General features: G+C 50.6%; 3 protein-coding genes across 5 annotated transcripts; 2 read left to right on the plus strand and 1 right to left on the minus strand.

The window, feature by feature from the left end:
- The first annotated feature begins 250 nt into the window (after positions 1 to 250).
- fastk (Fas-activated serine/threonine kinase) lies at positions 251 to 8356 on the plus strand. The gene is made up of 11 exons (XM_084007372.1): positions 251 to 449; positions 2987 to 3821; positions 3909 to 4251; positions 4397 to 4584; positions 5060 to 5208; positions 5286 to 5502; positions 5586 to 5745; positions 5869 to 5960; positions 6315 to 6999; positions 7081 to 7195; positions 7334 to 8356. Exons 2-11 carry the CDS (start codon positions 3029 to 3031, stop codon positions 7418 to 7420), a joined length of 2829 nt encoding a protein of 942 aa, XP_083863498.1. The 5' UTR covers positions 251 to 449; positions 2987 to 3028; the 3' UTR covers positions 7421 to 8356.
- Positions 8357 to 9324: 968 nt separating this feature from the next.
- Positions 9325 to 20586, minus strand: ubtfl (upstream binding transcription factor, like). Of its 3 annotated transcripts, none has more exons than XM_084008128.1 (20): positions 19807 to 20586; positions 18411 to 18504; positions 18130 to 18305; positions 17495 to 17578; positions 15653 to 15808; positions 15504 to 15568; positions 15306 to 15426; positions 15076 to 15186; positions 14830 to 14957; positions 14077 to 14218; positions 13954 to 13995; positions 13746 to 13856; positions 13131 to 13286; positions 12918 to 13046; positions 12654 to 12733; positions 12162 to 12351; positions 12015 to 12062; positions 11252 to 11386; positions 10918 to 11016; positions 9325 to 9799 (listed from the first exon to the last, which is right to left on the minus strand). In XM_084008128.1, the coding sequence occupies exons 2-20, from the start codon at positions 18472 to 18474 to the stop codon at positions 9725 to 9727; spliced, it is 2112 nt and encodes a 703-aa protein (XP_083864254.1). In that variant the 5' UTR covers positions 18475 to 18504; positions 19807 to 20586; the 3' UTR covers positions 9325 to 9724. The 3 variants fall into 3 exon arrangements, with proteins under 3 accessions (XP_083864254.1, XP_083864255.1, XP_083864253.1); XM_084008129.1 differs by having other exon boundaries at positions 10918 to 11019; positions 12936 to 13046; positions 19807 to 20582; XM_084008127.1 differs by having other exon boundaries at positions 10918 to 11019; positions 19807 to 20580.
- Positions 20587 to 23193: 2607 nt separating this feature from the next.
- Positions 23194 to 25769, plus strand: tmub1 (transmembrane and ubiquitin-like domain containing 1). The gene is given in 4 exon segments (XM_084007458.1): positions 23194 to 23316; positions 24264 to 24775; positions 25045 to 25195; positions 25197 to 25769. Coding segments are annotated over 3 exon segments (822 nt in total). The 5' UTR covers positions 23194 to 23316; positions 24264 to 24305; the 3' UTR covers positions 25398 to 25769.
- The last annotated feature ends 668 nt before the right edge of the window (positions 25770 to 26437 follow it).

Raw genomic sequence — 26437 nt, forward strand, 5'->3', positions numbered from 1 at the left:
ACGGAGGTCAGACTGCAGTCACTAGTCAGACTGGAGGAACTCCCCAGAGGAGGAGGAGGTTCTACCTTGTTCTGTGGAGTCCGGGAGAATTAAGAATTAAGTAAGTAAGCGTGAAGAAGAGGTTACTTGTTGTTGGAATCAGGGGATAATAATTAGAACCCACCAGTTGGGGCGGTGATGCGCCACAACGCTGTCTGGCAACAAAACAACAGAAGAAGAAGAAGAACAAGTTACACGATGGGGCATGTCAGTCCCAGGAGCTACAGACAGGGGGCGCGGTCGGACTCTCCCCCTCTCCCCAGTTGCATGCCGGGTAGACCGGGATGGCGTCTGCGGGTTATGTGGAGGAATGAAGCGGCTGACCGCTGACTTTTCCCCGGTGAACGCACACTCTTGGTGGCCTCAGGAGTTTCAGCAGAGCGGAGCCGCCGGCGTTACTGAGCTATGAGGTAAACCCCGAGTCCGCCGGGCTGACCCGGGTTTTTACCGGCGTAGTTACCCGGGTAATAACCCAGCTGTACGACTGAGAGAAGGACGTACTAACATGCTAACAGGTCAGCTAGGTAAGCTTAGCTCGCGGTTAGCTTGTTTTACCGTAGTTTAGCTTGTAGCCTCAGTTAGCTTGTTGGTTCACGTCTGGAGCGTGTTAGCTTCACGGCTTCGGTCATGTGTGATGCCCCCGACATGTGATCGCTACCCGGGCTGCCAGCTGCTAACTGACAGCCGGGCTGCTCGCTGCTAGCTGACAACCGGCGGAGTGTGCTGTGGCTGTCAGATAGCAGCGAGCAGCCCGGCTAGCAGTCGCCTGTCAGCTGCCTGGTTAGCCTGTTAGCGGGAGAGAAAAAACTCCACAGGGACGTCAAATGGGGCAGGACTTCGTCATATTCATTTGGCATGTTGTGACTGACGTGTCTGTGAAGCCGCAGCGGGGTATATGAGTGGATAACTAGCCCAATAGATGCCAATGCTAGCATGTTGGCCCGGGCTGAGAGTGGCTGTCAGGTGAACCGGGAGCTCGGAGGGATCGATCAGGTGAATGGGGAGCTCAGAGGGATTGATCAGGTAAATGGGGAGCTCTGAGGGATCGGTCAGATGAACGGGGAGCTCGGAGGGATCGATCAGGTGAACAGGGAGCTCGGAGGGATCGATCAGGTGAACGGGGAGCTCGGAGGGTTCGATCCTCAGGTGAACGGGGAGCTCGGAGGGATCGATCAGGTGAACGGGGAGCTCGGAGGGATCGATCCGCAGGTGAACGGGGAGCTCGGAGGGATCGATCCGCAGGTGATCGGGGAGCTCGGAGGGATCGATGCTCAGGTGAACGGGGAGCTCGGAGGTATCGGTCCTCAGGAGAACGGGGAGCTCGGAGGGATCGGTCCTCAGGTGAACGGGGAGCTCGGAGGGATCGGTCCTCAGGTGAATGGGGAGCTCGGAGGGATCGGTCCTCAGGTGAATGGGGAGCTCGGAGGGACCGATCAGGTGTACGGGGAGCTCGGAGGGATCGATCAGGTGAACGGGGAGCTCGGAGGGATCAATCAGGTGAACAGGGTCACTGAAGGTCAGCTGTGAGGCAGATGAGCCGATCATTTCTGTTGCTGATCAGATCATTGATGAGTTATATCGGTGTTTACCGGGGTGAATCTAGAAAGCAGGTTTAGGTAAACTCTGAGTTTTCCGTTCCAGAAAGAGAGTGAACTTAACCTTTAGATCTGTTACAATGGTAACTGACAATGTGAACCTAACCTGCTCGCTGACAGGCTTTCTTCAACCAACCCTGAGTTTCTCCCAATCTCTCCGTCTGTTTCCTCCCTCCCCGCCTGTCTTGTCTGCCTGTCTGCTTCCTGTCTGTCTGTCTGTCTGCCCGTCTCCATCCTTGTCTGTCTCCTCCCTGTCTGTCTCAGAATGAGAATCAGAAACAGAATTATTACCAAGTAGGACTTTACACCAACGAGGAATTTGTCTTGGTAAATAAGGTGTATACATTGTACATACACACACACAACAATAACCAGACAGTGACTATAATATATACAATATTCAAACAGATATAAAGTGTGGATGGTCGATGAATAAATAAGGATGGGCTGTACAGGAATGTGCAAAAAAAAGACAAAAAAACAAAAGATAGTTAAGTTACAAAGTGGAGGGTTTGAGTCTGTCTGTCTGTCTCCTCCCTGTCTGTCTGTCTGTCTGCCTCCTCCCTGTCTCCTGTCTGTCTGTCTCCTCCCTGTCTGTCTGTCTGCCTCCTCCCTGTCTGTCTGTCTGCCTCCTCCCTATCTGTCTGTCTGTCTCCTCCCTGTCTGTCTGTCTGCCTCCTCCCTGTCTGTCTGTCTGTCTGTCAGTCAGTCAGTCTGTCTGTCTCCTCCCTGTCTGTCTGTCTGCCTCCTCCCTGTCTGTCTGTCTGTCAGTCAGTCTGTCTGCCTCCTCCCTGTCTGTCTGTCTGCCTCCTCCCTGTCTGTCTGTCTCCTCCCTGTCTGTCTGTCTCCTCCCTCCCTGTCTGTCTGTCTGTCTCCTCATCAACATCGATATTGAAGTAAAAGCAACTCTTTTAGTCGGGAGGACTTTGATTACTTCCTAGAAAATTACAGTTTTTTTCCTACCGATCACATATCTAAACAATATTCTCTGACTCACATTTTCAACATTTCATATGGCGGACATAATCCATGATCAGATTCTTTAAATGATTAAGAACAGCTGTTCTGGAAACATAAACTTTTTAACTGAGTTGGTCAACTCAACTCAGAGTCCAGGTTCAGAGTCCAGGGTCAGGTTCAGGGGTCAGGTTCAGAGTCCTGGGTCAGGTTTAGAGTCCAGGGTCAGCTTCCATATCAATGGTTGACAAGGAAAGGACCCCCATGTTTCCACAGCTGGTCCAGGATCAGCCAAAGGGAGGAGACAGATGGTTATCATGGTAACTGACCTAACATCTTCTCAGGTTCAACAAGATCAGAGTTCTAACTAAACCTCCTCTTTCATCCCCCTGTAGGAGCGGTGTGTTGTTGCCTCCAGGCATCCTGGCTGTTGGACTATGCTGTGTGTCTCCTTCGGGTGGCGCCTCCTGAGCCGAGCTCGCCGCCTCCCTCCCTGCCCCCCCCACCCCACCACCCCGTCGGTCGACATGTACGCCACCCGCCTCTACAGCACCGCGGGTGGAGGAGGAGGGGGAGGAGGTGGGGTTAAACAGGGGCGAAGGGCAGGTCTGACAATGCTTGAGGCACCCAACCCCCCTCACCCCCACCTCCCCCACCACACAGCCCCGCCCCCCCCTGCCTACCCGCTGTACCCGGGTCGTCCTGATGCCCACCGAGGAGCGCACTTCCACCACCACTACCACCCTGGCTCTGCCCACCTGGCCCCGCCTCTGCTGCCAGCCCACTATCAGCACCACACCCATTTCCACACATATGGAGGCGGAGCTCCGGCTGGAGGCGCCGCCGCCGGCAGCAAGAAGAAGACGTGGAACTTCATCCACGAGAAGATGAGCTACGACACGTTCTTCACCATGAAGCGCCTGATCGAGCGCTCGCGGCGCCCTGACGAGGTGCTGCGCTGGGTCACCCAGAACCCCGCGAAGATCTCCCACAACCACTATCCCGTCGCCCTGCAGAAGATCGGACAGCTGCTACAGGCAACGCCCCTGCCCCGATGTGGGGGGGGCGACCCCGACCCTGAGGGGTCAGGAGGAGGAGCTGAGGTAGGCGATGGGCGTCAGATCCTGGAGCATCAGGACTTCCAGACGTTTTGTAACGCCATCGTCAATGACTGCGCCAAGTTTGACAACTTCAGCATCGTCAACTGTCTGTACGCTGTGGCGGCGCTTGGTGAGTCATCAGCTGACCTCATCTCCATCATGGGGTCTGGTCTGAGGTGATCTGATGTATGGATAATGGTGTTTATGGTCTCTTCAGGTCTTCCCAGTGACTCTCAGGTGGTCCAGGTGTTGGAGGCCGAGTCCCAGTCCAGACTTAACCAGTTCAACCAGAAGGACGTGTCCATGGTGTTCAGCTCCAGCATGAAGCTCCACATGGGTATCCAGCACCCGCTGACGGAGGCCTGCCTGGCCGGCCTGGAGAAGAACCTGGAGAGGGAGCGACACCCGCAGACCCTCTTCCTGCTGCTCTCCTACTACAGACTCAAGTGGCGCTCACTGCAGCCGCAGGAACCCGCTGCTGCCACAGGGGGCGCCAACCCTGCCAATGCTGTCCCCGCTAACAGCACACCCCCGAACCCTGAACAGCTGCTCGCCAACAGGTGAGAAGACCCTGATGTCAGTAATGATGATGTCAGTGAGGTGTTCATTAGGGGCTTTTTTAACCATTTACTGTCTAAGGGGGTTCAGGTCTAAAGGTCGCTGGGGACCACAACGATGTTAATTCGCCATCTCTTTGTCTTTCAGGAAGATCCTGCGTCTGGTCAAACACACGCTGGCGAGTGTCAGCGGCGTCCGCGACCAGGAGATGGTGCTGCTGGATGAAATGTTAGCGGCCTGCGTTCGAGAGGCCAGCAACAAGAGTCTGGAGTTGATCTTCAGCTCTCACCTCTTCTACCAGAACCGGCAGGAGAGGTTCATCAGCAGCCTGGCAGGTGGGTCAGGGTCCCACCTGGTTCCCGTCCGGGTCCACATCGGGGATGCACCGGGTTCATACTAGGTTCACACCCGGGGTCCCACCCAATTCCCACTGGGGTCTGCACCAGATTCACACCGGGCTCACACCAGATTCACACCAGTTTTACCCCAGTTTCACACCCGGGGTCCCACTCAATTCCCACTGGGGTCTGCACCAGATTCACACCGGGCTTACACCAGATTCACACCAGTATTACACCAGTTTCACACCCGGGGTCCCACCCAATTCCCACTGGGGTCTGCACCAGATTCACACCGGGCTCACACCCGATTCACACCAGTATTACACCAGTTTCACACCGGGGTCCCACCCAATTCCCACTTGGGTCTGCACCAGATTCACACCAGATTCACACTGGGCTCACACAAGATTCTCACCAGATTCACAACGGGCTCACACTATTGATCATGTGACTTGCTGCTCTCCGACAGATGAGTTGCCAAAGAAGGTGGACAGCATCACGCCGTACACAATGGCGCTGATCGCCAAATACATTGCTCGCCATCGCCTGAGAGAGACCCGGCTCCTCGACACCATAGCAGACTTCCTGGTGAAGAAGGCGGAGTACCTGGACAGTAAGGTGAGGACCAGACAGGTGGTCCTGTGGGCTCCATGTGTGGTACGCAGGACTCTGCAGGTGTGTTTGTGGGTCCTCAGGTGATCCAGAAGCTGGTGTTCCCATTCAGCAGGATGAGCTACCGTCCGTCCAACGAGCAGCAGTTCTTCTCCCGGCTGGAGGAGGTGGTGGAGCTGAAGGTGCTCAGCTCGCCGCTCGCCACTGTCAACATCCTCATGTCTCTGTTCCAGCTGGGGCACTTCCCGGGCCTGGTCCTGCACCGGGTCTTCTCCTCCGCCTTCATCAGCAACGTCACCAGTCAGTCCCACACCACCACCAGTACAACTTGGCAGCAGAGTCCAGTAGAGTCCAGTACAAGTCCGTGTCTGTGTGTTTTCCAGACAGTCCGTACGCTCTGATCGTCCGGCGGTACCTGTCCCTGCTGGATGCTGCCGTGGAGCTGGAATACCGGGACTATGCAGGACCACGACTCCTGGAGGCCCACAAGGTTCTGATGTTCGACCACGCACTGACCGCTGACGAGGTCAACCGCAAGTACAGGTAACACACACCTGGTGGGAGGGCGGGGTGGACCTGGATCAGCAGGAAGTCTTCTTTCTAGTGGGTCCACTAGTCCTGGTCCTAGACCATCTAGCTGGTTCTGATCCGTTTGTCTTCGGTCAGTTATAAAGGTCTGGTGGCCGAGGCTCTGAGACAGCTGGTTGGAGAACAGAACTACAAACAGGACGAAGTACTGGCCCCGGGGTACTACACAGGTACTAGTACTACACCCTGAACCACATGTACATTACTACACAGGTACTAGTACTACACCCTGAACCACATGTACAATACTACACAGGTACTAGTACCACACCTGAGCACAGAGAGTACTAGTACACATTTAACACTACAGGGAGTACTAGTACACAGTAAACACTACCACACCCTAAACACAGAGAGTACTAGTACACAGTAAACACTACAGAGAGTACTAGTACACAGTAAACACTACTACACCCTAAACACAGAGAGTACTAGTACACAGTAAACACTACAGAGAGTACTAGTACACAGCAAACACTACAGAGAGAACTAGTACACAGTGAACACTTCCTGTCTGTCTCCAGACTTCGTGTTGTGGATGGACCCCTCTGGTCGGGTACTGCCCATCAGGACCGGAGCCGGTCTGGCTCTCAGCATCGTTCCTCCGTCCTGCGTTGCCGTGGCGACCAAGACAGCTGATGGTGCGGTTGCCGTGGTGACGTCAGAGTTCCAGAAGTTCTCTCCGTTCGCGGTGGTGGAGGACGGAGCCGAGCCGGGTGAGGTGGGAGAGGTGATGGGCGGGGCCATGGAGCCCAGGGCCTTCCTGCCCCACCACATCCGCAGCACCCCGGGGGCCACAGCACCCTCAGGGGCCCTGCGGCCCGGAACTAATGGCGGCTCTTATGGCCCCTACTACGTCCCTGCAGCGGAGTACTACTCCAGTCTGGCCAAGGAGCACTCTATGGAGAGCCAGGACAGCTCCACACTCAGCAGCCCCCCCTCTGATGGCCTGGCCCCGCCCGGGGCCCAGGGCCCAACAGGGTCCACCGCACCGGACTCTCTCTTCCAGTTCTCCATCGGGAAGATCCTGGAGGATGAGGGTGGCGGTCCAGGGGGCCCGGGGACAGACTGTGAGCTGCCGGGCTTTTACGAGGGCGTAACATATTCTGAGGGTTCTGGGGCCGACAGAGGACCCCCATCACCACCACTCCACCCCCCCGACAGACCGAATGATGACGAGCCCCCAACAGACCAGAAACAGATCAGGAGGTCAGTCCAACTCAGAGTAAACCAGCTGAAGTCTGAACCTGCTGTCCGGACCAGGTCTCTGATGTCCAAATGTCTCTGCAGGGTTATCATGTCCGTCAACGACAAGTGGCACTACTGCCACAACTCGGAGGTCCTGGTGGGTTCTCGGGCCATGAGGGACCGGCACCTGAGGCTGCTGGGATACATCATCTTACAGGTGGGTGCAGTTTTCCTTCAGTCCGTCTGGGTCACATGTGGTCTACCATCGATACGGATCTAGGACGGGGCCAACCCTGAAGGCCTGACATCTGGAGTGTGGACCAGGTTGTGATGTGGTCTTTCTTGTCCCCCCTAGTTGCCGTACCAGGAGCTGGAGAAGCTGAACGGCATCGAGGAGGTGAAGCAGTACCTGCACAAGAAGCTGCTGGACGTCCCACTATGACGCGCTGTGTGTGTGTGTGTGTCTGCGTGTGTGTGTGGTTCTGGGGTCAGCAGGTTGTCGGCCATCCTGTCAGTCAAACATCAGGGAGGAACTGAGCCTCGTATGGTCAGCTGACAGGAAACTGGACCTGGAGATCATTAAATAAAGTGAAAGCACCAAATTGCTGATGATGATGATGGTGATGAAGATGACGACCAGAGGAGACCGGGTCGTTGCTTTCTGACCATTTTCCAAATCATCTGGAAGTCTTCAGATTGATCACATGACTTCAGTTCGGTATGAATCCATTTAACCTGCAGAGAACAAAGAGTCCAAACTGTGTTCAGGGTTTACGACGCAGCCTCACATCTTTAGTTCTGCTGGAAATTTAACATAATTAGCTAAATTAATTTTATTTTAATCTTGTTTCATTAACATTGAGTCTGATGGGAGGTTCGTGTGTAACTGGAGGTCTTTGACCGCACCACCTTGAAACTTGTTCTGCAGGAAAATGAAGACACCCGACTGGTACTTGAACGTGTCATTGAGTGCAGGCTGTGATCTGATTGGTCGCTGTGTGGATGAACAAACATATCTTTTGGGGTGGGGGGGGGGGGCCCTTTTTATAAAGTTTAGTAACTGGTAACTACAACGTTGCATGTGCGATACTGTTTTTCGGGGCGTCACTGTTTTATAACTTGAGATGATGAAGCTGGGAGAGCAGGGGCTGATGGGTACTGTAGTTCTCTCCGAGTGCACATGGAGGGAGGGTTACCATGGGAGCGAGGTGAGCGTGCCAAAGGCCCGGAGGACCAGCCAGCTCCGGTGTGGGGGATTAGTTTTGGGGTCAAAGGTCAGATTATTTATTGGGGCATCAGCTGACGCACTGATGTCTGAGGGAAAGAAGCTTGTTTATATTATATAAATCTATTCATTCAAATGTCTATAAAACCTGAAACTCAACTCGTCTCTGTGTCCTTTGTTCCAGCTCAGCTGATCAGACGTCATTATATAATTGGTCCAGCTGATGTCAGCACGATGCATATCTGTAACCATTTTAAGGTTTCCAGCTTCAAAACGTGTAAATCTAACAAGTGAGAGACAGACAGTGTGCAACATGAAACATCCTCACTGATCCCACCAGTGGAAACTACACTGATGGAACATGACTCACTACTTTGTTCACAAGGGACACGTTAAAGCTGTGGAGCTAGCTAGCTGGCTAGTTAATTTTGTCATTATTTAAAGGTCATATTGATAGCATTTTAATGTAAACAAATTATTAAAAAAAATACATCCACATAGCTTTTGGAAAGGTCCAGAATCAAAAGTATAACTTCTCGTGAAAAAAAAGTTTTGATTGTGAATTAATCATTTAAAAAAATGTCGGTCCGTAATTATGTTTTGTTATTATAGAATAACGACGTCGGTATCATGGTATCTCTGCGTAGTCAGGTGTCAAGGGTCTTTGGGGTTGCCAGTTAGTGTGGAAAAAACTAACGGGAAAACGTGGAGTTTGGCGGTAAGCGGGCAGCATTTCGGTACCAGTTCCAAGTGCTCAGTGACAACAGGAGGTGAGTGAACATTGGTGCAGCGTTTGATCATCAGAGTCAGCTGAAGGAGTTTCAAGGACTGAAAGCCACGCCAAGGTGGCTTCTTTTCTTCTTGACTGGTAAGATATCGTTAGCTAGCTTTTAGCAAACACGAACACTGGAAACCCATTGAGGGCGCATGCGCGTCGAGCAACAACTGTGTTGTGACGTGAATGGAATGGAGTGCGAGTGCGACATCTAGTAGCTGGATGTTATCAATATCACTTTTAAAGCTACACTAGCTACCTAGCAGTTCGGTACCTAGCTAACTATCCGGACGTCCATCCATTGTCACCATGGCCATTTGGGGACAATGAAATCAGACAAGACAAATGAGAAAAAAAGTGCATTTATTTGTTAATAATCTTCTCAGGCAGGCAGCTGATTGGAGGCTGAAGACTAGTTCCTCCCTCAGTGGTAACAAATGACAACCAATAAGCTCCGCCCCTCTCCCGCCTGACAAACTGTACAAGCCCCGCCCCTGCCATTGAAAAACAAAACAACCCAGAAACACAAACGGCTCTCCGTCCGACTGAAACGTTCAGATAAAAACCAACAAACTCGATAAAAACCGAAACACGAGTAACAAAACGCTCTGGCAGGCTCCGCCCCTTTCACAGGGCGTGGCCACGGTATGGTGTCACCCGTTCTCATTGGTCCGCCTGGATGATTGGCCTGTGAGGAGGCGTGGCCTGCACAGCCTGTCCTCTCCAATGAGGGGGAGGGGGCGGGGCTAGTCTGAGTCTGAGTCACTGGATTCCTCTGACGAGCTCTGATCTTCGTCGTCCTCATCGTCCTCGTCATCATTCTGAGGAAACGACAAAACAACACCAACATTTCAAGAGTTTCTGAAGTTGTGGTTTTTATGCTGTCATCAGATATTGGCTGGTTATTGGCAGCTAAATTTTGTCTGGAGAAAGGAAGGAAGCTGCATTTTTTACTTGTTGGTAAGTCAGAAACTAATTGTAGATTTGGGTTCAGGCATTCTGTGAGTAGAGCTAGTTGTAACATTTATCTATATAGATAGCTTGTTGTGTAAATTCTTGTGAAGCTGTTCATACTAGGTTGGCAATTACCTAGTTTCAGCCATCTCAGCTGGAGTGAATAGACTTGATTGGAGGGAGGGTCTAACCCTGCATGAGGTTAATAAAGCACTTAAGAGCTTGTCACTACAGCGTCAGGACAGTCGAACGAAGACTGTCGAACGAAGACGGGAGTCGATCTGCGGGAGTCCATTGACGAAGTCATAACAACTCAACCACCACCCATCGCAGCCATGTGTCCTATCCAAGTCAGGACATCAAGCCGGAGAAGATTTCGCCTGAGACCCATCGGTCGAGGCTGTAACCCATTCAATCTCTGCTACCCACCATTCTCCACTGGTACGGAACTTGAAGTACTAGGGGGGCTATGGAACTGCCAGTCTGCAGTCAATAATAATAATAATAATAATGGATTGGATTTGTATGGCGCTTTTCTAGACACTCAAAGCGCTCTGACAGGGTTCCAGGTTCCATTCATTCACACACAGTCATACCCTTATGGTGGTAGTAAACTACGATGGTAGCCAAAGCTGCCCTGGGGCAGACTGACGGAAGCGTGGCTGCCATTCTGCGCCTACGGCCCTCCGACCACCACCTCAAACATACAGCAGTCATACACATTCACACGAGGCAAGCTAGGTGAAGTGTCTTGCCCAAGGACACAACGACCATGACACAGTGACCAGGGCGGGGATCGAACCGCCGACCCTCTGAACATTGGCCAACCCGCTCTACCACAGTCGCCCCAGATCAGTCAGTTACCATTCGTTAATCTTCCTTTAATGGCGGACTTTAATTTAACTTCTATATATTATATATTATAATCATCATGTTAGTCTATTATTAAAAGGTTCAGGATCAGATTCACGTTAAAAAATTTCACCTCATCATCGTCTTCGTCACTGTCACTGCTTCCTGACGACTCATCATCTTCATCAGAGTCTGACGACTCACTCTTCTCCTCATCGGAGTCAGACATGTCCTGCTGAAAGAGACACGGCGAACTGAAAGACGGCACACAGGGTCCAGACCACTTCAAGCAATACTGTCGAGGGTGAGGTGGTTGTATGGTTGCTGTGCAGATGTTGTGAGGTTGAGTGTGCGGATGTAGTGAGGTCGAGTGTGTGGTTGTTGTGCCGTTGTTTTGCGGTTGACTGTGCAGTTGTTTTGCGGTCGACTGTGCGGACGAGTGTGCAGTCGAGTGAGCGGAGTGGTACCTTGGCTCGGTATGCCATGGCCCTCTTGGCGACCCCAACCGTCTGCGTGGCAGCTCTTGAACTGGTGGCCTTTCCCTTCGCCGTCACACGGACTTTGGCCCCGGGGCTCCGGCTCTTAGCAGTGCTGCGACGCTTCTGATGGAACAAACACACAAACAACCGTTACACAAACAACTGTTAGAACGTCACATCTAGAAGGAGTTCCCTGCTCTGGCTAACTACCAAGCATGCTAATTTCACGCTACAGCTACAGAAGATGAAAGCAGCCTTGAACAGCTGGTCTACGTTACTGTACATGGTTGCCCGGACATTGGTTTATGCTAAAGCTAGTGCTAATACCAACCGCTAACGAGACGTAAACTCGTACCTTACATGAAAAACCTGTTAAAATGATTCTGAAAAGGGGCGGGGCTTGTCTCTTTAAGGTCATAAGGAGACACGGGATGGGGCGGGGCTTGTCTCTTTAAGGTCATAAGGAGACACAGGAAGGGGCGGGAGTTGTCTCTTTAAGGTCCCATGGGGACACAGGAAGGGGCGGGGCTTGTCTCTTTAAGATCATAGGACACAGGGAGGGGCGGGGCTTGTCTCTTTAAGATCATAGGACACAGGGAGGGGCGGGGCTTGTCTCTTTAAGGTCATATGGGGACACTGGAAGGGGCGGGGCTTGTCTATTAAGGGTCCCATGGGGACACAGGAAGGGGCCGGGCTCGTCTCTTTAAGGTCCCATGGGGATACAGGAAGGGGCGGGGGAGAGTGAACTCACCGATGTCGAGAACTCTTTGTAGACGGCTCGGTCCTGAGGAGACAAAGACTGTAGAGCAGAAGAAGGAGACATTGATTAGGAGAGCTGTGTTTGGCTCAGAACTGACTCTGTCCTCCAGATTTGTGTAGTTGCCGTGGCGACAGTTACCTTGATCCAGTCCTCCAGCTCGGCCTTATACTCCCCCTGCTGCTCCTCCACCATCTTCTTGTACTTGTCCTTCTGAGTCTGGGTCAGTTTGTGCCACCTCTTGCCGATCTCCACCATCCGCTCCTTCAGGCTGAAGTGGTTCAGCTCCCCATTGGTCAGCAGCTCCTGGGAGAACATCTGGTACCCGCTCCTATTGGATGCAAACGGCAGGGGCGAGGCTTAAAGCAAGGCTGCTGGGTCTCTATGGTGACAGGACGTAACTTGGCGTACGTTTTTATAAAGAATTTCTGAAACGAAGACTCAGATTTACTGGATGAAAAATAAACAAATTTACTGAACATCTTGTTTCCAACATGTATTAATTAATGGAGACAATAAAAAGAACCAATCATTCCTGTAGCTGCTGAATTAAACCCTCCAGGAAGTAGTTGGATGGAAGCTTTAATTCACGAGTGTCAGTGAACGCAACGCGGCTCATGAAGACGGACTCACACTGGAGGTTTCTTTGGTTCTCCCTCAAACTTGGGTTTCCTCTGAGCTGCAGGCGGAGTCCTCATCTCCAACAGCTCCCTCTGCAGGACACAGCAGGCAGTGAGACACAATTCAGTCCAGAGTCTTTACTAAATATGGCAGCAGCATCAGAAGGGGGAGGAGTCAGTGTGTGGGGAGGGGGTCAGTGTGTGGGGGAGGAGTCACTGTGTGTGTGTGTGTGTGGGGGGCGTGGGGTCAGTGTGTGGGGGGGCGTGGCTCACTGACCACAGGTTGGTACTGAACCTCGTAACGCTTCTGGTCCTCCGCTGCCTTCTTGATCCACGGGATCTTCTCCTTCTTCTCCATCGACTTCCAGGCTGCCTCCATCGCCACCTGAGCCTTCCGGCGGTCGCTCTGCAGGAAGTCACATGACCATGGTCACTTCCTGCTCCACTTAGATAACAAAATAGCTTAAGCTTCACTGAGACATGAGCTCACTCTGTATTTGGCCAGGTAGTCTCCAATTACGCTGTGCTGCCACATCTCCTCGGCTGTTTTCGGCGTCTCTGGAAGCTTCGCTGCCTTCTTCCCGTCCCGTCTCTCTTTGGGCTGCCCGGCCGGCGCCCACATCTCTGGCTCCGCCTCCCGACGCTCCTGATGAAAGGACAGACGTCACCTGACTGACTACAGACCACAGACATTCACAACCATAACACGCTTACAGATGGAATTCCTGTTACTGCATGGAACAACAACTACAGCAACAACAACTACAGAGTTGTCACAGCACTTAACAACCCACTGACATGTGTCGTCACCATGACAACTGACCAAAATGAAATCACTATTCTTTTGTACGAGTCACATGACATCTGAGAACAGCTGAATGTCTACTTTGTTCATTGGTTGGTGGCTGTAAAGAGTCCAGAGAAAAGGGAGGAAGACCCGGGGTCTGTGTAGGGAAGCCCTGCCTCCTCTACTGTGCTAAGCCCCGCCTCCTCTACAGTGCTAAGCCCCGCCTTCTCTACGGTGCTAAGCCTTCCTCCTCTCTGGTAAAGCCAGGTTAAATGCAGTTGGTGTGAACACGTGCACAAAGAGGAAGAAAGTTCAGACCTTGACAGGACTCTTGCCTCTGTGCGGGCTGGCGGCCACGCCTCCTCCCAGTCTGGACCCGCCCAGTTTCTCCTCACCCATGACCCGGTCTCGTTCTTCCTCCGGAAGACTCTGAAAAACACAGTCCAGATAAATAAACGCCAACGTGCTTCTTCTGCTTGTATAAAACTGGTTCCACATGAATAACCACTCGTTAACGTTGACGGACCTCCAGAAACCTCTGCAGGTCCACGTCGTACTGCTTCTTCCTCTGGTGGATCAGAGACGAGAACAGGAAGTCAGAGCGCAGTTGACATTGAGAATGGATCAGTGGCGGCATGTTGATACTGACCTGCTCGCAGCGTTTCTGAAACATGTCCTTCTCTTTCTGCGTCATCATCTTCCACTGTTTACTGCAGAGGACCATCCGCTCGGTGCTCGGCACGTCTTTCATGTTCACCATCAGCTCGGCACAGTACAGAGAGTACCCGTTACTAGGGGAGAGAGAGTATCCGTTACTAGGTGAGAGAGTACCCGTTACTAGGGGAGAGAATACCCGATACTAGGGGAGAGAGCACCCGTTACTCGGGGAGAGTACCCGTTACTAGGGGGGAGAGTACCCGTTACTAGGGGAGAGAATACCCGTTACTAGGGGAGAGAGTACTTGTTACTAGGGGGGAGAGTGCCCGTTACTAGGGGAGAGAATACCCGTTACTAGGGGAGAGAATACCCGTTACTAGGGGAGAGAATACCCGTTATTCAGGGAGAGAATGCCCGTTACTAGGTGAGAGAATACCCGTTACTAGGGGAGAGAATACCCATTACTAGGGGAGAGAATACCCATTACTCGGTGAGAGAATACCCGTTACTAGGGGAGAGAATACCCGTTATTCAGGGAGAGAATGCCCGTTACTAGGTGAGAGAATACCCGTTACTAGGGGAGAGAATACCCGTTACTGGGGGAGAGAATACCCGTTACTAGGGGAGAGAATACCTGTTACTCGAGGAAAGAGTACCCGTTACTAGCCAAAGTACACCTATGGTGAACATCGTTCTTCCTGGTGAACATGTGATCAATAATGATCAATAGTGATGGGAGACTCACGGTGGAGGTTTGGTCGGTCGCCCATCAAACTTGTCCTTCAGCTGTCTCTCTGCTTTAGTGAGGACGGAGCGAACGTGTTCATCAGAGGACACGTCTGGGTGGGCTTCATGGTACGCTCTCATGCTGCCCTACACACACACACACACACACACACACACACACACACACACAGGTCACATGTTGAGCCGCCCCCCCCGATGTAGATGCAGGACTGTTTGGTCTAGTCCTGTCCGTCTCTTCAGGTACCTCATAATCCTTCTGGAGCTCCAGGGCCTTGCTGATCCACTTGAGTCTCCTCTTGTCAGACAGCTGGGACCACTGTCTCCTCAGGGCCTCCTTCAGCTCCTTCTGGCTCACCTGGAATCAGAACCAGCTCATTCACTTAGAGGGGGTTACTGTTTGTTTGTGTGTGTGTCTGTTGTGTGTGTGTGTCCAGTGTGTTGACTGTGTGTGTGTGTGTTGGGGGGCCCCCCTACCTCGGGGTGGACCTTCATGTAGGTCTTCTTCTCGTGGTTGTACCACAGCTGTTGAGGAGTTTTGGGTTTCTCCGGCAGGTCTGACTTCTTCCTCTCTTCGATCAGCTCTGGATGTTCCTCCCTGCAGGTCAGCTGACGTTAGCCACACGACATGCTACATGCTAACCAGTAAACGGCTGTGAAGCTGGTGGGACCTACTTGAATCGAGCCATGTTCTTCTCAAACTCTTCTTTCTCTCGCTGAAACTCTGTGATGTACTTTTGCTGCAGGAAGTAAAGAACACATTCAGGACTGAAAGAAACATCCATCAGCTGACATATCTCCAGCCAATCAGACAGAGGCCAGACCTTCTTCTTTTCAGGCAGCTCCTTGTACTTCTTGGACAGGATCTTGGTGAGGTCCAGGTTGCTCATCTCCGGGTGGATTTTGGCGTATTTGGCTCGTTTCTCCATGAAGAAGCGGAAGTACGGAGTCAGAGGTTTTTTGGGGAAATCTGGATGAGTCTGTTTGAATATGAGAACCTGGGTCAAAGGTCATGCTTCTTTATTCAAATACAAATAACACACAAAACTTCATGTAAAATAAGGAGATGTAAAGTAACAAGTTTTTAGCAAACTGCTGTTAGTGGCTGCAGTCGATGGACACGGTAGAAACGTTACAAGACGATCACAAAGGTCCCTGTTGGGATTAATAAGGATTATATACACTATATTGCCAAAAGTATTCACTCACCCATCCAAATAATATAAATCAGGTGTTCCAATCAGGTGTATAAAAGCAGCACCTCAGCATGCAGACTGTTTCTACAAACGTGTGAAAGAATGGGTCGCTCTCAGGAGCTCAGTGAATTCCAGCGTTGTACTGTGATAGGATATATATATATATCTTTATCCTGGTACTGTGATAGGATGCCACCTGTGCAACAAGTCCAGTCGTGAAATGTCCTCACTCCTAAATATTCCACAGTCAACTGTCAGTGGGATTATAACAAAGTGGAAGTGATTGGGAATGACAGCAACTCAGCCAAGAAGTGGTAGACCACGTAAAATGACGGAGCGGGGTCAGCGGATGCTGACGCATATAGTGCACAGAGGTCACCAACTTTCTGCAGAGTCAATCGCTACAGACCTCCAAACTTCATGTGGACTTCAGATTAGCTCAAGAACAGTAGAGAGCTTCATGAATGGGTTTCCATGGCGATCAGCTGCATCCAAGCCATACATCAGCAAGTGCAATGCAAAGCGTCGGATGCAGTGGTGTAAAGCACGCCGCTGCTGGACTGTAGAGCAGTGGAGACGTTCTCTGGAGGGACGAATCACGCTTCTCCATCTGGCAATCTGATGGACGAGTCTGGGTTTGGCGGTTGCCAGGACAACGGTACTTGTCTGACTGCATTGTGCCACGTGTAAAGTTTGGTGAAGGGGGGATTCTGGAAGACTGGTCAAAAAGTCCCATAAACACACTCCTAAACCTCGTGGAAAGCCATCTAGAAGAGTTGAAGCTGTTATAGCTGCAAAGGGTTGACCGATGTCAAATGAAACCCTATAGATCAAGAATGTAGGTCACTTTAGTTCATAGGCGAGTCAAGGCAGGTGAGCAGATACTTTTGGCAATATAGTGTATATAATAAGGATTATCTGTATCTATAATACATCTAAAATGAACAGGTTAGAATTTTAACGTGTAGCTTCTAATGCATTATGGGTAAACAGCCCTGTGTCTTCTGCATACAGCGTGATCTACAGATGGGAGATCGGTGACGTATATACTGAAGAGCAGTGGTCCCAACATCGAGCCCTGTGGCCCTCCCATGGTTCTGGTTTTATCTGAAATGTGATGTCGTCCACTTCCTGATCAGTCAGTTCATGATTCTACTTTTTTTCCAGTGAGCATCAGGTCTTCCTACAGAACCACAGATATTAGGGTTGCTGATCCATCAGCTTTCTACCAGCGAGGGCAACGTTCAGATCTGAGAGACCAACGAGTCATAGATCCGTTATTCTATTTGCTTTAATTGTGAAAATCAGATCCAGGAAGATTTGGGAGGATGTTGTTGGTTTATTTATTTCTTGTGTCATTGGAAACATTTCTAACCGGTTTAGTTGAAAGTCTCCGATTATTAACGGACTACATGATGACACATGAACAGAGAAGACCCACCAACCCCTAATCCTGCTCGGCCGACTAACCTTCAGCTTCTTGCCTTTGTATGGGTTCTTCACGAACTCCGTGGCATCAATGATGACCTCCGTCATCGTTCTATACTTACGAACCTGTAACACAGAACGGCTTGATGTGGATACGGGATCAATAAGAACGCTTTCTTCTGGTTCCTTGTGGATCTGTTCTCTGAAAGCTGCTTCTGGTTTATAAAGATTATCCCCACAGATACGACGTAGGAAAGAATTACCTCAATATTAAGATGACGGCTTAAATAGGACAGCAAAAAAAACAAATACCCTCTAAAAATAACCTGAAAGTAAGAAATTTGCATGAAAAAATAACCAATTTAAATATTTGGGGAAAATAGAAATGAACCTTTAACAGCTTGAATTGTTCTGATGTCCAATGATTCACCTCTCTTGGCTCTGTGGTGACTGACAGCTCAGAGGGCATAGCCATTGTATAAAGTAGGTCACCGATTGGCTGAATACAGGCTGAGATTGATTATGAGGCTGATTGGTTTGTTACATGATCTGACTGGTGATGAGTGGTACAGGATCTAGTTAATGACGTTTTAATTCTAATCCGAAGTTCTTGTTCAGTAATAACAATAATACTAAGTAATAACAATAATACTAAGAGTATATGGATAATAAAGTACCTCAGTAGAAACTTTCTGCCACTTGTGGCGACACATCTCTCCAGTGAATCTGCCGAAACACACTTTGTCCCAATCGAAGTGAGACTCCGTGGTTTTGTACTTCATGGCGTCGGTGTCCGGCAGCAGAGTCCGGATCCGCTCCAGCAGGGTCAGGCAGTCCTCCTTGGTCCAGTCATCTGCAGACACACAGCGGCAGGTGTATGTATACACACACACACACGTAAACATGCAGCCCCGCAGGGCACAGGCGAATGTGGGGTGTTAATGACGTCACAGCTTACCTGGCTCATTCTTGCATCTGGTGCCGTGAGTCGCGGTGACGCCGCTGCTGCTGCTTCCGTTCATCCTGTAGAGTGACGGAGGAGACTCCGCCCCCTCTAATACGTCATGGAGATGAGGTCACGTGAGCTCAACATCAGTTAACTTTAACTCAACATGAAAACTGTTGTCAAAGCATGACTATTGATGATCTGTGACGAGTATTGATGACATAACCAATTTTAATAATTAGCTTAATATTCTAGATGACGTCGGTCCCCCCCTCCTGACCCCCCGGCCGCCCTGACCCTGGACCCCCGCCCGTGCTGACCCTGACTGCCCGGTCCGAGGCGACCTCTCCCCGGCTGCGGGCGTCGCTGCGGCCCGCTGACAAGGTCAAACTGGCGTATTACTTCCGGCTCTCTGGAGAATATCGACGCTTCAACAGAGAGGGAACGTGAGAGCCGAGCCGCGACTCCGGAGCTCCGGCAGGCTGCACGCCGCTACAACGCTGAACCAGACTCCATTAAAAAACGCACTTTAAACCAAACGCGCTTATAAGTGAAGTTCCAGCTCACGTGAGACATTCCCGCCCGCTTTTAGGAGGAACTCTCCAATTCGGCATCGATCAAACACACCATGCAGCTCCTCTTTTAGTTTCCAAATAAAGTTTAAAATCTGGCGCTGTTTCTAAATCTGCTTCACCCCAAATAAAGCCCGGAGGGCGGTAGAGAGCCGGGAGCGACTCTCCGCAACACTTGGTACAAATAAACTGTTAACGTGCCGAAATCACCGAAACATTCCACCAGAACGCCGAGTCCGGCGCTATGCGACCCGTTCTGCCCCTATGAGATCCGGTCTGCCCCGCGGCTCCTTGGAGGATCTGTAAACGTAGTCCGGGACCGAGACGTCGCGTCCAGCGGGGACTGAAGCCAGCGGGCCGTCAGGCTCCAGCTGCCCCGGTAATGGCGTCCTTCCTCCGGCAGGAGTCACCACGTAGCTTCCGCTGGCACGCGAACAGCTAAGAGACGAGCTAGCGGAGCTTTTCAGCGGAATCCGCTAACTGCGACCGTTTAAAGTGAGAAAACGAGGCAGAAATTAACGTAAAAACTGTCTAAACACAAACATTTAACACGTGCAGCGGAGACCCGCGTCCAGGAAAGCTGCTTAAAGCAGCGGAACCGTCGACATCTGTGTCTCGGTGGTGAAATTATGGGATTAAAATGGCGAAATGTTGCTGTGTTGCTGGTTATTTGGAGATAAACTGGCATTCGTGGAGGTTTCGGAGCGCAGCGGCACGACGAGGCGCTGCTTCCCCAGAAGCCTTCACCGCGAAGCCGCCATGAATGTTCTGGTGACTCGGGGAACAGCGAGCAGAAAACCGCTCTAACGAGTCAGAAATCCCCGGGAACTACTCACCTTCAGATGGAGACAGAAACCCGGGGTAGTACCGCTCACCACGGTGGTCCTTTGGGTTATTTCGGGACTTTCAAAGTGTGTTTTTTTTTCAGCCTTAAACCCCGGGGAGTCAGCTCGAAACGAATCCGACAAAAGGAGCGTCTAGTCCGGTATGAAACTCCGCCCCGCGCCGCAGGGGGAGGAACTCCGGGAAAACATGAGGACAAAGGCGGAGGATGAAACCAGAGACAGCGGCTCCAGCAGCGGCTCGGCCCGCTGGAGACCAGGGGGACCCGGATCAGTGTCGGTCTGGTTTCAAAGCATCCAGTCTACCCCGCTCACGTTCACATGGTCCGGGTCCAGATGCGGAAACCGGCGGAGAGACGAGACTGGGGCCCGGGGACCCGACGGCCAGCCGCCAGCAGAGATGCGGGACTCGGAGGAGAGAGGCGGGCCGACTGCTCCCGGATCCGAGACGAACAACTAAAGTGTGCAAAAAGTCATCGGGTCTTCCGGCTGCCCGGTCCCCCTCCCTGGTCCTCCTCTCCGGTCCCCGGCCCCCGGCTCTCCTCCCTGTAGCGGTCCTCATCAGCGGCTCAGAGTCGGCGGTGTGACCCGCAGCAGCAGGACGGCAGCCGCATCTGCATGGCATCCTGCCCGCTGAGAACACACCGTCTGCAGGGCCTGACCCCCCCACCACACGCGCGCACACACACACACACACACGGACGGACGGACGCACACACACACGCGCGCTGAAAATAATAACTGCTCAATACAGCCGGTCGATACACCTGTCCTTCTCCGGTCCACAGGTGAGTCTGGAGGAGGAGGAGGATGAAGAGGGGGAGAGGATGAGGAAGAGGAGGAGGTGCTGCTGCTGCTGCTCCACCTGTTTTATTTCTTAAGTTTCTGTAAATAAGATCTCTTCACTACCGCCGCCTGTTGGTCGGGATCAACACATTGAACTCTTAAATCCCCTTAATTAACCCTCAACATCTTAATTACATTTGAATGAGTGTTTATAGCCAGAGATCCGAAAACCCTGAAATGGGTTTGTTTGTGTGTGTGTGTGTGTGTGTGTGTGTGTGTGTGTGTGTGTGTGTGTGTGTGTGTGTGTGTGTGTGTGTGTGTGTGTGTGTGTGTGTCACAATCAGAGTGCAGTCATATGTCATAGAAGTGCTGAATTCACAAGAAAACAGAAACGCAATGAGAGAAAACATATTTATCAACAGTTTTATTCAAACAAAATCAATTCACATGACTCTTCAGAGTGATGAAACACGTAACGTTTTCCCTCCTTTCATTTGTCATGACATCAGCTCTGTTTACGAACCATGCTAGCTGTCTTACATTTACATTTAGGGCATTGAGCAGATGCTTTTGTCCAAAGCGACTTACAATAAGTACATTTGTTGAAAGAAAGAAACCACAACATATCATTGCCGATAAAGTAAGAGCTAAAAAATAGAAACAAGTGTTAGGTCCTCGTCTGAGAAAAGTAGTAGCTATTCAGAAAGGATACCTTAAGAACAACAGTGCAAAGTGCTATAGAACATAGAAGTGCTTTCTTTTTTGCTTTTTTTCTATGCAGAGTCGAGGCAAAGTCTGAAGAGGTGAGTCTTGAGCCAGTCTTTGTGCTAAACTAAGCTAATCTCTGTGCTGGCTCCAGTGTGTCCTTTAGCCCCACACTTGTTTCTATTTTTTAGCTCTTACTTTATTGGCAATGATATGTTGTGGTTTTTTTTCTTTCGACAAATGTACTTATTGAAAGTGGCTTTGGTCAAAAGCATATGCTAAATGCCCTAAATGTAAATGTGAAATATTTTAAGGGCCTTTATGGGATTACATGAACGGTTTCAGATTGATGGTAAATTAAACCGTAAACCCTGAAGGTACACAGAAACTTCATTAAAACACCTTAATATGTAACTGAGCATTATTGAAGCATCTTAAAATAACTTCATGACATGCTGAAGAGTAAACTGATGAAACGTTTCAGCTTTTATGTGAATGTCTTTAACGGATTCTTAATATGGATTTAGTTTATCAATCAGCATCAATTAATTGCTATAAGATCACAATTGGTTTTATTGTTTTCGCTCTCACAGAGTTGTTCTTTCTGGTGTACCACAGGGGTGAATCCTGGGCCCTTGTCTTTTCACTTCTAGTTCATATTATTGGTAGCTATGAAGTCTGAAGCACTCTGATTGGATGATTTCTATAGTAATGCTTTCTGGGACTCGTAGTCAGTTATCAGAACATCAAAACATCAGAACTCTTCAAGGTTCAAAGAAGAAGAAAAGTTGTGAGTCTGCTGAGAGGAAACAGATAGTTTGTGTTTTATACATTTACATATTCAGGTTCATACAGGACAGTCGCTTCGAGGGGTCTGAGGGATCTGAGGGGTCTGAAGGATCTGAGGGGTCCGAGGGATCTGATAAGAAGGGAAAGTCACTGGAACATGAAACTGTTCTGAAACCCAATCAAACCAGGATTCTAATTAAAACAATAACGTCTGACAGACGCATTTTGATGAATTTATAAAATAATATTTGGCCCATTTTATGAAAAACAGGTTTTCTTTGGTCTCTACACCTATAAACTGGTCCTCCCTGAGCCTGTCAACTCCCAGAATGAGGAAAACAAGCAATTCCTGCATGGTCTCTGCAGCCCCCCTCCGATAAAACGGTGCTCCTACAGGCTGTTCAGATTCAGCTCCTTTTGTTACGTAACGAATGGAGTCATTTGCATAGGTCGAATGCAAATGATCAATGATAGGAGATATCTGAAAGGGGGCATTTGGCAACACAGCGCTGAGAGCCAGCCCGACCACGTGCAGCCCGACCTACAGCCGGAGAGCAAACGAGCCCAACAGACAGCAAAGCAAGGAGAGTGAGCGCAGCCCTACCGACAGCACGAAGAGTGCAGCCCGACTCACCGGTCGTGGGCTGGGTGATCTGGCTGGTGCTCTGTGAATAAATCCTGGTGTGGGTGAAGCTGGAGACAATGCTCCCTCTGTCTCACTGTAGGACGGAACCCGGGGGCGAGTGTCCGACAGAGCGCCGTGCACGATGGTCCAGTCTCTTGCAATTCATTTTTAATGAGAATGTGCTGGCTATGGTCCGTGTTAGCTTCTATGTGTATGCTAACCACTTCACATCGGACTGCTTCAGTAACAAGGGTCAGTACAAAGCTGGCTTTGCCTCGACACTGACCCTCGTAAAATGATCTGTCCCAACCATACGAGACCCAGCAACTTCACCTGAGCCACATAGGCGAGCCATAGCGATACATCAACGTAAACATTGGCTCCAAGTAGGCGATGACAGACAGAGCTGGAAGTCTGATGAACGTGAACCGACTTGTTGAAATGGCCAGCAGGCGGCAGCAGAGCGCTGCTGCTGCGTCACTTGATCAGAACCACAGAAGAAGACGGAGCCGAGGAAGCAGGAAGTGTCGGGTCAGACCTGATTAGCCTGGTTAGCCTGCAGGCTAACGCTCTCTGATATGAGGTTTCTAAGCTGAACAGTAAGTTTGTGTTTCTTCTTCTGTCTGCGCGCACACTCACGCTGTTGAAATGCTCACGAATGACGTCACAAGGGACGCCACGAGAGCTTTTAGCATGTAGCTTAGCCGACTTCCTGTCCGGCTGCTAGCAGTTAGCTCGGAGTTTTAGCAGTCAGACCAGAGACCCGAGTTCACCGTCAGCAGGTTGGAGGTATCGATCACCGTCCGCTGGTCCAGCTGACCGGCAGGTAACCAACACCTGGACGTCCGCGAGCTGCGATCTGACCAGTACAAGTACTCGGCTCTTAACTGCAGGAAAAGTACTAATACCACACTGTGAAAATACTCTGCTAGTAAGTAAATGTCTCATCACAATAGAGGAAAATGTACTTTAAGTACTCAGTATGCAGCCACGTGGGGCTGTGCGGCCGTTACGTGATTATCAATATTATTATTATTATTATTATTATTATTATTATTATTAATATTGCTGCAGTTGAGCTCTCATTAATCGTGTTGCTACAGTTGGTGGTTTAATAACGTTTGTAATATCTGAAGAGTCTCTCCAGGTACCTGATAAAGTATCACAATGAAAAGTACCAGGTTTACCGCTGCAAGTATAAAGTAGCAGAAAATAGAAACACTTGAGTAAAATACAAGTACCTCAATACTTGTACTTTAATGCTCACTACAAATTTAGAGTGATTCCTGAACATGACGATCAACCTGGGGACGGCTGAGCCAGCGGCAAGCAGCTAACGGTGCTAACAGTGTTTATCAGAGGGGGAACCAGATGGTGGGCACGCTCACGTGCACTAATAGACAGTAGAGCACGCTCGCATGCCGTACGGTTCAATATTAAACTGAGAACCATCCCTCGTGAATCCTGACCCTGTACATATGACTTAAGTGCCCTTTATTTGAAGTGATCTCCAGGAAAAGTGTTTTCACGGAATCTCCTGTTGCAGGTGTGTGACCTGTTTGGACCACAGCGGGCGTTGCCGTGGGCGATGGCTCTGATTGAAGGTGTAGGCGACGAGGTGACGCTGCTCTTTGCTTCTCTGCTGCTCCTCCTGGTACTGCTGCTTGCCTGGATCTCCACCCGCACCTCTGAGCCCCCAGAACACCTGTTCAGCTCCAGCACAGGCCCCGCCCCATCACTGAGGATCAGCCCCGCCCACAATGACACACCCACCTCCTCAATCAACACTACCTCCTCTTCATCCTCTGCCTCACCCTCCAGCTCTGTGAGTGAAGTTCTGCCCACCAGCACCTCCAGCCAGGAGGAGAAGGGGGAGGGGCCAGGGGGGGGAGATGGGGGGGAGGCGGGAGGAGAAGATGGTATCAGGAGCAGAGGAGGAGGAGGAGGAGGAGAGTCTTCATCCTCTGAGAGGAACATGGTGGTCAGACTAAAGTTTCTGAACGACACTGAGACAACAGCTCAGGTCAAACCGCAGGACACCATCGGATACATCAAACGGTAAGTACTACTGCATCACTACTGAAATACTACTACATCACTACTGCAAGACTACTACAATACGACTGCATCACTACTAAAATACGACTGCATCACTACTACAGTACGACTGCATCACTACTACAGTACGACTGCATCACTACTGCAAGACTACTGCATCACTACTGCAAGACTACTGCATCACTACTACAATACTACTGCATCACTACTGCAAGACTACTACTACTGCAGTATGTTGCGGCTGGTTTTGACCTTTTGACCTCTTCCAGGACCTACTTTGCGGGTCAGGAGCAGCAGGTCCGGCTGATCTACCAGGGCCAGCTGCTGCAGGACGACGCTCAGACCCTGGCCTCCCTGAACCTGGTCCACAACTGCGTCTTACACTGCCACATCTCTCAGCACTCGGTCCGGGGGGCCGCGGGGGGGGGCGCGGCCCGCCGACCAGGTGCAGGTGGCCCTGAACGTGGGCAGCCTGATGGTCCCACTGCTGGTCCTCATGCTGTCGGTGCTGTGGTACTGTCAGATCCAGTACCGGCAGTTCTTCACCGCGCCGGCCACCGCCTCGCTGGTCGGCGTCACCATCTTCCTCAGTCTGGTGGCCTTCGGAGTCTACCGCCGCTAGCTGCTCTCTGATTGGCTGCTGCCTGTGTGGTGATGTCAGCAGTGGGCGGAGCTCTCTGTGACCTCTGACCTCAGAGCCAGCCAAGACTCAAAACAGACGCTGTTGGTTAATGTTTTTTGTTTTTTTTGTTGCCATGGAGACGCTGAGTGATAACGAGGAATTTCATTTTAATTTGTTTGTTTTTTAGAACCACATTTCTCTTTAGGTTTCTCATCATTGTGCCTCTTTTGCTTTCTGGTTCCTTCTGGTTCTGAAGGTGTCAGACCAGCACCAGACTGTAGACCAGACCCCTTTGTCTGCTGGATGGAAAGTCTTTTGTGTCAATTACAGCTTTTGAAGAGAGATATTCTATTAAATCATTTATTTATCTTGTTTTTGTTCTTTGTGTGTCTGACAGAAAGATTAAAGTCTGTCCAAGGAGCAGCAGAACCCCCCAGACCCCTAAACACACCGTTACAGGATCAGGACTTAGGAGACCTTTAATCATCACGTGTCTAAATAAAGTAATTCTTCATGTCCTCAACAAGAAACACAAGACGAACTTTACTGGGACACAAACACAAGCAGCATCTTTACACATCCGTGTCTCGTCATGTAGATCCGTGCGGATTCAGACTTTGAGCTGCACATGTTGCCGTTAGCAACCCTTAACACAAGTCCCGCCTGCTGAGTCCTGTCAGCTACAACCACAGTGGAGGGCAACAGGATTCAAAGTTATTTAGGTAACTTCAGCTGTAAATGTTTTCAGTCCCACCAAGGTGGATCACCATGGTAACTGCTGCACACCTGTGCTGGTCTGGGGCGCAGAGATCAGCTGGTATCAAAGCAGCAGCTACCGACCAATCAGATGTGAGGGGTCGTTAGAAATGGTAAATGGTCCTCATTTATATAGCGCTTTTATCCAAAGCGCTTTACAGGAATGACTGACATTCACCCGTTCACGCACACATTCACAGCGGAGTCAACCACGCAGGGCGACAGCCAGCTCGACAGGAGCAATTGGGGTGAGGTGTCTTGCTCAGGGACACCAGGCACTCAGC

Source organism: Eutrigla gurnardus (genome assembly GCF_963514095.1).
Source record: "Eutrigla gurnardus genome assembly, chromosome: 4".
NCBI lineage: Eukaryota > Metazoa > Chordata > Actinopteri > Perciformes > Triglidae > Eutrigla > Eutrigla gurnardus.